Here is a 12,807-nt window from a genome sequence, read left to right as displayed (position 1 = left end):
TAATATTATTATTAACAAGTAGGGTCAATAACCATTCTTAAACATGCAAACTTTTTTTTTTTTATAAGTAAACATGGAAACTCATTGTTAGGCTGTTAAAAGTACAATACAGTTACCACAACCACAACGTTATTCTTTTGATTTTTTTTTTTTTTTTTTTTTTTTTTTTTTTTTTTTTTTTTTTTTGAGGGACTATTGCCCTAGTGGTTGGGGGGATTGAACCCCTAACCATGAACCCCATGATCCCTAAGAACCAGGGGTGGTGCCATTTGGCCCAAGGGCCATTGGCACGTTATTCTTTTGACTACTAGTGAAAATGTAGCCAGAACATTAGCGTACATCAGTACGGTAAACGTTACTATCACTCCACACCTAGAAATCCAAATGTATAAAATTCAAAAAAAAAAAAACCTTCACCAAACCTTTAGCAATGCAAGGTGGTCCCCAACATTTCCAGTATGAAAATTCATTCGTGCATTGTCAGCATGAACTTGTTTGTCCTTCGGGCGATAAAAGATTGAATTCCCAACAGAAAGCATGGCAGCAATGGAAATGATCTCATCTGAGCATTTGTACTTATCGGAAGCAACTATCATTTTGGATAACATGGGATCAAGAGGGAACTCCGCCATCCGTCTACCTACTTTAGTCAACTCACCTAGTTTATTTAACGCACTCAGTGCAAAGAGTAGTTCCAGGGCTTTTAACAATGCTTCTGATGGTGGTGGGTCCATAAAATCAAAATTTAATAAGTCATGGATGCCAAGGCTTTTAAGAGTAAGGACAACATTTGCAAGGTTCGTCCTTTGTATTTCAGGCACAGTATTGTCATCCAAATCATTGTAATAGTTGTAAGCAGTATATAATCGGAAGCATTTCCCGGGACCTGTTCGTCCAGATCGACCTGCCCTCTGATTAGCAGATGCTTTAGAGATTGGAGCGACCAGCAATGACTCCATCCCAGTTCTTGGATTATAGGATTTCATCTTACAGAAGCCAGGATCAATTACATACTTGATCCCATCGATAGTCAAGGAGGTTTCAGCTATATTGGTTGCAAGAACAACCTTCCGGGCTCCTTCAGGAGTGGGTTCAAATATTTTTGCTTGGAGTTCAGTAGGTAGGTTTGCATATATTGGGCAGATAATCAGCTCGGCAATCTTTGTCCCTAGTCCCCTTGTCCTGTGCTTCAAAATTTCTTCTGCTGTTTCAATCTCTTCTTGACCAGTGAAGAAAACTAATATATCTCCAGCTGGTTGTGTCACATGAATCTGGAGAACAGTAACTATAGCAGCATCCAAGTAATCAGCTTCTGGAGCTTTTGTGTAGTGTATTTCAACAGGATACCGCCTCCCTGGGATTTTAAAAATTGGAGCTGAATCAAAATAATCACTAAATTTTTCTGCATCAAGTGTGGCACTGGAGATGAGCAACTTTAGATCAGGGCGAAAACGAGAAATATCCTGTTATAAAAGAGCATCAAGAAGTCAATAGCAAACAAAAGGATAATAAATACAACATTGAGTCACGAAACCAAAGTTATCATAGCAAAATTTCAAACGAAAGAAAGTAATTCCAGCACAACTAAATGGTATCATTCCATATTAAAGTGCTCTCCAAATCTAAAGCCATCAGATGGATTAATAGAATAAGCACGCCAGAGTTGTTTCAAGGATCCCTTGATACATTTTAATTATTTAAAGGAACACAAACAACCCGCCTATTCCTAAATGAAGGAATGCCACTTATAAGTGTAAGATGATTGTCCACCAATCAAAACACTTTAATTAAAAAAAGAAAACCAAAAAAATATTAACTGTTTTTAATTTAAAGTTATTGCTTACCTTTACCAATCCAAATAGAATATCAGTTGAGAGTGTTCTTTCGTGGGCCTCATCCACCATCACTACACTAAGAAGTTTGCGGACAAAATAAGTGAACCAGCACCACCAATCTAATTAAACCATAAATCAGGCTCTAAAATAAACTCACTCACCTGTAGCTTGCCAGATCCGGTTCACCAAGGAATTCTCGTAACAACATCCCATCAGTCATATATTTCAGAACAGTCTTTTCTGATGTACAATCTTCAAAACGGATGGAATAACCAACCTACAGTTTACATAAACCATTACTGTTGACCCCGAAGAGGAAAACTACAGTTACCAGTATCCAACTGCAAAAGATATCACAACAACCATAATGCCCATTGCATCATTTTAACACAAATCAGATATAGAAAGAAAAGTAATAGAAAAATCATACAATGGAGATGGAGGTAGTGTTGCAACCAAAATTAGGTTCATTAATTGAAACAAAAGACGCAGCAAGATTCCTCAGACAATCAATACATATTCTTCCAAGTCAGGCTTTTACAACATCCAAGCAGCAAATCAGAATCAAGGTGCGCATGCAAGCCCTATATATAGCATGGCATGGAAGAGCACATTCATCCAGTAACAAAAATATTATTTATGTTTAATAGAACAGTGGGTCATAAACAAGCCAGAGCAATAAAGAAAGCATACCTCATGCCCAAGTTTGACACCCATTTCTTGCGAAACTCGAGCAGCAACACTCATAGCAGCGACCCGTCGTGGCTGTGTACATCCAACCTGTAAAGAGAGGATACAATCATGATCAAACTTAGATTGCCTTCCAGTTATTTTATTTTTTTGATAGGTAATCAAGAAGTTTTATTCATTAAAAGTAGGCAAAGCCCAAGTACACAGGGACTACCAGTTATTTCCAAGTAACCAAACCTGCTCCATATATCACAAATGGTTCTTCTAGTTTTAGTTTGCATATGCAACTGGGGAGAGTATATACAGTATACATTGGAATATAGCAAATCCTAGCGCAAGAAGAACACTTTATTACAGCAAATAAACTATATGCCTTGTTTTCCCAGTGATATAACCAGATTAAAACAGGTAAAAATTATAAGAAATAAAATTCCATTATGGGGAAACAGGTGTATGGGTGTGTGAGTGAAATGGAATCAGTATATCATGTCTACCTATCTTTCACAAGAGATATTCACCAGAAAGTAACAATAATTAAATTGAGGAAATCATCGGAGGAATTTCTTTACAATCTAGCATAACAAACATGTTATAAGAAAAGAAAAACCAACACCTTTCCACGCTTTGTATATCCAGCTTCATGAAGATATTGGGGTATCTGCGTAGTCTTTCCAGAACCAGTTTCACCAACAATGACAAGAACCTATGAAAGCAACAATTCAAGGTTATGAGAAGTAAATGTATACCCTGAATGAAATGCACGGAGAATTTTCGGTTTCTGTTTCTATGTAGCATATAATACAATATGGAAATTCTCAAATAATTAGAACAAAACATAAACAGGAATGTAACCAGAGATACGAAAACCTGATGATCATGAACAGCTTGGAGTAATTGGTCTCGATATGGATAGACGGGTAAAGTTTTTCTATCCTCCTGAATGAGCAAGAAGAAAAATCAACTATTTTTTTTTTTTTTTTTGCAAGTTAAAGAAACATCAATTCATAAATTTACAGCAGAAACTTCTGAAATTGATAACATTCAAAGGTATGAATCTCTGATGGGTTACTAGACATGGAGTCATTTACTCACTTTTCTGAAACCACTACAATATGTGTGCCATTTTATGTAACATGTTATTCAGTCTCTTCAAACTTTTCTAGCCATGTAAGACATTTTTGCCTTCTTACTTATCTTTCTTTTTTTCACTTAGAAAAAAAACTGATCTTATAGAACCAGTTTTAGTGCCTTTCCATGTTATATGGGATCGTACATAAATTAATTTGTCACAATCTCCTGAATCTTCCACAATAATATGTTGTTAATTTGATTACAAGGAATCCCAGAGATCGTGCAAATGCAACATGTCTTTTACCCAGTTAAACCCTGGACCCATGTAGCTTGTCCCCATCACACGGATCAGGTAAATCATCAGCTTTTCACCAATGGGACGTGGCCCCTAGAAATAGTTTGCACCCAAGGGTTCGAACCTTAGACCTAGAGGAAGCATATCACTAAGACCAAGGCCCTTATCACTTGAGCCAACTCCATTATATTATTAAATATAATTAAAAACATTATAATAGTTACTTTTTTAAAAGGTAATAATATGTTGTTAATTTTAATAAATTATAATTCAAAAAAAATCTCTAGTTGTTTAAGATAATTTTGCCTTCTGACTTATCCTAAAATCAATAAAGTTTTACTATTACTTATAAAAAAAAAATAATAAAAAAAAAAACTTATCCTAAAAGAACTTTAGTGTCTTTCTACATACATTTACTGCCCAAGCATGTCACATGCTTAAAATAGTAGAAATCAATACAGATAACTCTAGGGGAGGTATAAACTTCTTACAAAATTAGAATTAGCTATGAAATGAAGACCTGAAGTTTCTCCAAAGCTGATTTTGCCAGAGACTTCTCAAGCAACTCGATGGGCTCCTCATTATCAGGCTGCAAGCAAATGAAGAGACAAAAGTAGATAATTTTACCACAAATTCAGAGAGGAACGGTCATGCTATCATTAATGAAATTATATGATATACATTGTCTCCATCCATCACCGATGCTTTGATAAAGTCAATCTGATCCTCAAACACAAACCTGAACATGAAAAGAAACAAAAGGAGCATATCATATTCATGCTTATATAAAAGCAAAGGTAACTATGACAACAAAGTTTGTAATCATTATCGTTCACTTCAAAGCCAGGCTCGAAAAAACGGTTCGATTCAGGCCAATTCAGCCGATTCAAATTGAATCGGTAAGAAACCGAGCCGATTTTAGTGAACCTTTTGAATCATTCACTGAATCGCTTCAATAGACCGATTTAGACCAATTCCAACCGATTCAAAACTGTATTTATTTTTAAGTTGTCTAACAATTGAGTTTTTTTCTTCTTGTACAAAAATATGATAGAACTAAATATATACTAACTTTTTCATCATTATATTTTATAATAATTGTAGAAAAATTGAAAGATAAAACATGTAGTTCTTTATTTTCTTCAGTTGAACAAAAAAATTAGGAGATGAATGAGTATTTTATATTAGGTTTGTGGTTGTGCATAAAATACTACATTTTCCATGTGCTTATAACTTAATGGTCTTTACCTTTTTTGTATATGAGGTTAAAAAAATGTCAGCAATGGAGGTTAATACATTTTTTTTTTTATCGGTAAACAAGTTTTTATTGATCAAAAGAGTAGACAATAGCTCAAGTATACAGGACATATATAAGAGCAAAGCCTAGGCATGCTAGTTTAGTGATACAAGGAAAAATACATAAATTACATATTTATTAAATTAAACTATTTAGATTCATATAATATTTTTATTGAAACTAGTAAATGAACTTATATTTTATACTATTTTATACATGATATAAAATGCTTGAATTACACTATATATGATTTTTAACACTTTTTATCAACATTAAAATAACCGATTCAAAATTGTCATGAATCGCCCAATTCAATTTGTTGAATTGCCCAATTCGATGAATTGGTGCCTATTCGATTCCGAATCTGATTCCGATTTTTCAAGCCTTGCTTTGAATGAACTAATCTAAGATGTCACTCCAACAAGCATGAAAATATATTGTAAAAAAAAAATTTTAAAAAGCTGTAATAAAGTGGAAACTGAATAAACATACTGATAGTCATCAGATATTTGCTTTTTATTTTTTGAGCCATATTTCAATGTTGCCTTTCCTGCCAGATTACTTTGAAATTAGAATACAAATTAGATGAACCTTGATCAAATATATGCACTTAAAGAATTGATCTTCAGAGATAACTTGCCTATTTGATGCTCCTCCCAAGCCTCTTGTTCTGCAAATGGGTTCATTTTATCCCCAGCACTCGAGTCCCTATATATGCATGAGAAATAAAAATAAAAAATAAAACTTTAACCAGACTGAGCACGATATGTTTCTAGAAAATATATTTATATACCAGTTGTGCTAGATGAAGCTCCCAAAGGATATGCAGTTAAAGTAGTGCTTGCTGTGACAATTGTGGAGTATAAACGTCTTAAGCATCTTATATTCCCAGTGTAAACTGACCTGTAACGCTGCAAAGCCACGGCAAATCTCTTTTCCTGATTAACAACACCATCCTGGTCATAGGCATCTGGCATCCTGTACTGCACTCCCAGAGAATGTCGGGGAGAGTTGCGAATAATCAGTTAATAACACCACATACAAGTATATAACAAGAACAAAAACCATTTATCAGCAGAGGATAAGACAGATTCATTCACTGATGATCTCATAATTTTTATGATGCTATTTGGAGAAGGGAGGATAATATCTGTAGAAAATTCTTCTTGAAGCAAGTCACACCTAACTAAGCAAGATACAGAAAGATATCAACTACCCACCTACCTCTTCTACATTCTTGACAACCCTCTGCCTCTGTGGATCGAGAAGAAAAGGGGCTCAATGATTTTAACATGAGAAAGCAAGGAGGTCTAGCTGTTTCAAATATCCAACCTGGAATATTGCCACTGGGACTCGATGCACTATGGAACAGCCCTCTCTTTGAAATGGCCAAACACATTTTTTTTACCCTTTCGCACCGCCCCCACAAAAAAAAAAATAATAATAATAATAAAAAAAAAAAATAATCCTATAGTTTCCAAAGAGAACTATTTTTTTATAAGTAGACGATTATATTGATATGAATAGGCATAGCCCAAGTACACGAAATGGTATACAAAAGGTAACACCTATTTAGGGAGAAGAAATGGAAACAAGAAATTCATGAAAATTGAGACCACGAAAATCTACAGTTGTGGCACATAGAAAAAGTGCTGACAAAAAATAATCTAAGTTCTTCTAATGAACGCTCCTTGTAACGCTCGGTCATTTCACTCCATCCATTAGGCACCACAGGATACTAATCGGAACCATTTTCCACACCGTTGAGATTTGTGGGAGACCTCGTAGATTTGTCCAATTGGCCATAAGCTCTATCACTGTGGCAGGCATAACCCAAGCTAGTTCTAACTTGCTGAACACTTAATTCCATAACTAGCAACCTCACAGTGCAACAGTAGATGATCCACAGTTTCACCACTTTTCCTACACATACAGCATCAATCTACTATGATCACCCTGCGTTTCCGTAAGTTATCCATCGTCAAGATCTTACCCAATGCTATACAAAAAATGCTGCTTTGGGAGGCGTCTTATTTCGCCAAATCCTACTCCCTGGGAATTGAGTATTCTGGGGAAGCGTGAGAGACTTATGAAAAGAACGGACCGAGAATGTACCTTTACCGATGGGTATCCACCATATCATGTCAGCTCCTTGTGTTCTCGGTATCATGGTGTATAGAAGACCAAAGAACTTCTCAACGCTGCCAACTTCTCAAACTTGGGCCACTCTAGCGAAATTCACGTTCTATTGGACTAGTCTCCAAAGAACTCCATACAATTAGTCACTAATGCATCTTTCTCACATGCAATTCTAAAAACTGAAGGGAATGAATCCTTTAGGGCTTGATCTCCACACCACAAGTCAGTCCAGAATTTTATTCTAGACCCATCACCCAAAGAGAACTATTTGAGAGCAGCAAGTTGCCAAACGCTAATTGCATCCTTGCAATGCGGAAAAGAACCAAAAATGCCCCTTTAATAGGCTAAATCTCCACACCACACAAGGTGCCAACACTTTATCCTAGATCCATCTCCCACCTCACATATGATGTGTTGGGCAATTATCAGTAAACAAAGTTTTATTTATCAAAAGAGTAATAATCAACACTTTCTCTCCGCACACTTTTCCTCGTAAACTCGTTTTGACGGTGATCGTAGACGTTTGATCGTGCGATTTTGCTCGCATGGGGAGGAAAATGGGTCTTTCGAAAGCTGTTGTTATAGAATTAAAGTTATTTGAGGTGTCAAGGGATGGTCGTAGGGTGCTCCTTACTGAAAGAGGGTGGAAGTTTGTGAAATATATGAGCTTCGAGTCAGCCACAGAGCGTTGGTTCACCAAAGCTCTGGAGGATTGTTTGAAGGGTGGGAGAAAGGAGTTCTATACAGCACATCAAGAAGGTGTGTTAGACCCCCACGTCGAGTTGCCTCTAGAGATGTCGCACATGCCCTAGTCATGGTGGGGACATGCACCTTGGCTAGCCCACAAGCATGCCTTGGCTCATGGGGTGACACGCACGGGGCGCCCAGCATGCATGCATGCCTTGGCCCGCACGATGGCACACACAGGGCACCCAGCATGTGGGCCAGCGAGGTTAGTGAGCGCCTACCCATGCGCGCAGTCATGCGCCGCGCGCCCATGGGCGCAGGCATGAGTCGTGCGCTCATGCGCGCAACACTGCGTCAAGCGCCCATGCTCGCGGCATTGCACGCAACAGCGCGCCGCGCATTCCAGTGTGCAAGCCCATGTGCACGTTGATGGGCCTCGTGGCCTTGCGCGCGCCCATGCGCCGCAAGGCCATGCGCAGCACAGCCAGCCCACCCAGCTCGCGCGCGAGCAACCCCTGCCGCACGCTAGCGAGGTAAGTGGCATGCCCCACAGGCATGCCATCCAGTGCACGGCTCCAGCCAGTGCCTTGCAGGCTAGGCCAGTGACATGTCATCCAGCGCATGGCTCCAACCCATGCCTTGCAGCTTCAACGCCCAAGCCACCAGCTTGGGCCATGCAGAGTCAGCACCTAGGCCACCAGTCTAGGCCATGCAGCACGCCAACATGGCTCACCATCAGCAAGCCATGCCGCACCACTTAGCCATGGACCAGCCCGAAGACCACCATGCACCAACCTAGCCCACCATGGGCCCATGCATGCCACGGCCAAGCTTGGTCCATGCCACTATCATGTTATTTATTTTATTTATTTAATTTAATTTAATTATTTATTTTCAATGGACCTATTGAGGGTTTCCAAATTGTATTGCTTATCAATAGGACTTCATTCACTTGCTTTAAAATCTTTTGGCAAATTTCCTCGAGGGAAGACTATTGTTTGAGAAATCACAAACGGTGCCTTTGCACTTGAGCTTTTTGGGTGAAATTCATGAATCCCAAAGAGCGGATTACACCTTGCATTTCATTGAATATGTGTAATTCATTTATCTTATTTTCTTGCAACTTTGTGCAATCCGTGAATCCAAGTTGTGTTTATCAATATATAAGGTTTATTCAATTCTTGTACAATTTGTGAATCAAGTGTTGAATTATCATTATTGTTCTTTTGTTCATTCCAGTTCTTAAGTTTAATGCTTTTGTTCTTGAGTGTTCTTCATTGTGTTCTTGGTGTTCATAACAATTTTGCTCTTCCAAATCCAATAAACCCTAGAAGTTGACCAACCATAGTGTTTGTCACTTTCCATAATTGTTTGCCTCATCATCTTTGGCCCTAGCCGAACACAAGATCATTGCCATCATCCAACTCAATTTCGGCAATCACTTGCCCAATTGGGATTGACCTAGCCGCCCACACTTCTTTCCATATTGGTGTTCCTATAATTTAGGAATCCTAGTTGAGCATATCCTTTCCCATAACCGGCCATATCCCCCCTCCATATTGAGTCGCAAGATTTTAGGAACCCTTCCCAAAATCTCTCAATCAATCAAACAAGTCAAACACCTTGTGGCCGTCCAACCCTAGCTGCCCAACTCCAAACCCTAATTCCAAACCCTAATTGCAAACCCTAGCCGTCCATCACCACTTTCTAAACCCTAAAACCCAAGTCCCAAGTGGCGCCAACCCTAGCTCCACTCTAGTGTCGTGCACCCCTTTCCACCATTGTAGTCATACACTTCATCAAACCTTTCCATCATCCCATACATCAATTCAAGCCTAAACACCTTACCAAAGTGGTCATCTTAACCACCATTGTTCGAGAATCAAGCAAGAGAGGAACGGGTTTTTGGTCATCTCAAGGAGATCCTAGGCGTGGAGATCATAGTGTTTAGGGACTTGACCGAGGTCCTTAACAAGGTGATAGGGATTGATGTATTTTGGGTAGTTTTTCGCAAGCTTTTAGGAGTAGTAGGAGTTCTCTAGCATGGGTTAGGGATTTTCTTGTATACATCCAGTGAACGTGGTTAATCCTATTGATTTATATATAATACTTTTACTTATAAAAAAAATAAGGGGGGAGGCTGTGATACCCCATTATAATAAGTGATAAGAGTAGGTAATGTCCACATTGTTTGGGAATGAGAAGTTCTTGCTCTTTATAATGTTCCAATGGGGCTCCAATTGTATTGTTGACTAGTCATTTTGGAGTATGGGTCATGTGACTTCAGCCTTCCGTTGGGGCATTAAGAATGATATTAGAGCCTATCCCAACGAAAAATGTGGAACTTGAGCCATGCCACTTACTAATCGTTAACTATTTCTTTTGGAGTATAGGTCATGTGGCTTAGGCCTTCCATTGGGACATTACAGAAGAAATGTAACTTTAACAAAAAAGCCCTGGACTTATAAAGCTTCCTGCGATAATCAATTTTTTTTAAACATGTATCTCGCAGGAAATCACCAATGCTGTGGCGGGATGTTAGATAAAACGACTGGCCAGGACCGTTCTGTTTGGAGGATAACAATCTCCCCAAAAAGACCAAATGAGGAACATCAGGTATCAGAATGCATATTTAATGGCTCAAACACTACTGCAATGACAGAATTGAGGCTAGAAGAGAAACCACTCAATAGCGTAGATGGTCATCTAGGTTCCTGACTTGTCAAATGATTATCTTTCCAAAGAGAGGCAGAAAAATAAAAAGTTTATAGTTTGCCATTAATCAGCTACCACTCAGTGTCAACCATATGCAACATTTGCAAAAAATCATCTCCTAAAAGCTACTGTCCAAAATAGCTCGAAAAGCAATAAACATAAATAATTCACCAGAACAATGAATGAATAAATGGACCTGCCAACTATGCCTTAGTAAAATGTTGATTACCTCACTTGTATCGTCAGCCTCCTCGGACCGCTTCTTCACAAGCTCGTATATTTCCTTCTTGTACCTAACAAAATAAAAATTCATTAATTTTTTTTACTGACCCAGTTTCCATAAACAGTGGGAGAAACACATGTTTAAAGCCTCATGACAGGAATTTTGAGCATTGAACAATTACTTTGCTTTCCAATTTAAATCCAAGGACTAATATGGCTTTTCCACGTACAAGATGAACTCAAAAACATATCCCGCATGGATACTCAAAAAACAGGGAACTACAATTGATTGGATATAGATCAATGTTTTGAATACCGTACCGGACGCCGTACCGGTCAAGGCACTGGAACGAAATATTTCGGTACCGGTACCGTTTCAGGATAGCATTTCGGGATAACGTTTCGGAATAGTCGATATATGAATAAATTATATATATAAATATATATAAAAATTATATTCCAAAATAATAGTCTATATATAAATAAATTATATATAAATACATATATATATAAATTATAAATAGTCTAGTCTGAATTGGGGGTTAAAAAATAAGTTTGTAGTTTGAAAAAACGAAAAAAAAAAAAAAAAAAAAAAAAAAAAAAACACAGGCCGAAATATCGGCCGGTACCCGCCGAAATATAGGCCGGTACAAGCCGAAATTCAGGCCGGTACCGTCCGGTACAGCCGGTATTTTTGCCGGTACGGAACAGGTATAGTACCTGTACCGGCCGGACGGCCGAAACGAAAAATTTCGGCCGTACCGGCCGGTACGGTACGAAATTTAAAACACTGATATAGATCCCCTTGAATTCTAGGGCAGAGAGGAAGACAAATACACATGAGGTCATCTATACAACATTTATTGAGCATTTAATACTCCCCAAGAAATTCACTGAGACAACTATAGAAGTTGTAGATCCCACATTGTGTCTCTCTCTCTTCCACTCTAGGCCCTAGAGTTCAGGTAAGAACTCTAGATGATCCAAATCCCAGTTGATTACCATTGTCGTGTTTCCACAAAATGCACGACATGGATCAAATGTGTCAAGCCCTTGTACACCATCTTTGCGGCCCAAAATGGTGGCCATTCAAGAGAAGGCAAAAGAACAAAGCGATAACCAGTCTATTGAAACAGAGACCATCCTGTTTTGAAATTGTAATTGAGTAATATGATCAATAGAAGTTTTTCATTTTTCCAAACTAGAGATGAAAAGGAAAAAAATATATGCTTCAAAAGTACAGATAATATGCGAAAATTTTATTAAGATTACTTATCCAAAAAAAGTATAAATAATTTTATTTAATGAACACAAAAATGTGCTTCCCAAGAACACACAGAGCATACAAAGATGCACCAAGTTACAAAGAGAAAAAAGGTCAAAAAACCCTGAAAACTAAAGCTTGAAAAACACAAGTTTGCCACCATCCAATAGTACATAGATCTAAAAAAGTCCTTTAGATCCTCCACAATCTTCTCACAATCAATCCTCAAAATTCTAATCATTTCCAATGCACCATATTAGTCAATTCGGGATCATTTTTTCACAAAATTTTACTATGTTGGTTTCTAAACCAACCTTTACAACACAAAAAGATCCACCACCTAACGAGGCAAGACACAATCTAACCCGAAAAAGCTAAAACCATCTTGCCACAAAGAACTAGCTACTTCATAATGTAGTAACAGTTCTAATTCTTCTCAGACATGCAGTACAAATATTATAACTCATCTCTTCCTAAAATTATCCATTGTAAACATTTTTCCTAAAGTGACCACCTAAGCAAAGAATGCTGCTTACTCCTTGGACCAATTTAGTAGGTGAAAGTTAAGCTCCTCCGCCACCCCTTCCTATAA

At 38.0% G+C, this 12,807-nt stretch overlaps 1 protein-coding gene across 6 annotated transcripts in view; it reads right to left on the bottom strand.

The window, feature by feature from the left end:
* Nucleotides 1-12,807, bottom strand: part of LOC121234214 (pre-mRNA-splicing factor ATP-dependent RNA helicase DEAH1-like) — a 35,736-nt gene that overhangs the window by 8,362 nt on the left and 14,567 nt on the right. For all 6 annotated transcript variants that reach the window (XM_041130068.1, XM_041130071.1, XM_041130072.1 and 3 more), the window contains exons 11-22: nt 10,959-11,022; nt 6,092-6,171; nt 5,829-5,896; nt 5,681-5,738; nt 4,573-4,630; nt 4,412-4,480; nt 3,393-3,461; nt 3,139-3,228; nt 2,529-2,615; nt 1,997-2,112; nt 1,845-1,911; nt 423-1,463 (exon numbers count right to left, since the gene is read on the bottom strand). In XM_041130068.1, the coding sequence (XP_040986002.1) occupies nt 423-1,463; nt 1,845-1,911; nt 1,997-2,112; nt 2,529-2,615; nt 3,139-3,228; nt 3,393-3,461; nt 4,412-4,480; nt 4,573-4,630; nt 5,681-5,738; nt 5,829-5,896; nt 6,092-6,171; nt 10,959-11,022 (1,867 nt within the window). The remainder of the gene's footprint in view (nt 1-422; nt 1,464-1,844; nt 1,912-1,996; nt 2,113-2,528; nt 2,616-3,138; nt 3,229-3,392; nt 3,462-4,411; nt 4,481-4,572; nt 4,631-5,680; nt 5,739-5,828; nt 5,897-6,091; nt 6,172-10,958; nt 11,023-12,807) is intronic.

The sequence above is a fragment of the Juglans microcarpa x Juglans regia genome, chromosome 6D (genome assembly GCF_004785595.1).
Source record: "Juglans microcarpa x Juglans regia isolate MS1-56 chromosome 6D, Jm3101_v1.0, whole genome shotgun sequence".
Lineage (NCBI taxonomy): Eukaryota > Viridiplantae > Streptophyta > Magnoliopsida > Fagales > Juglandaceae > Juglans > Juglans microcarpa x Juglans regia.
The sequence above is the reverse complement of the archived record's forward strand: the minus strand, read 5'-3'. Positions and strand labels throughout refer to the sequence as shown.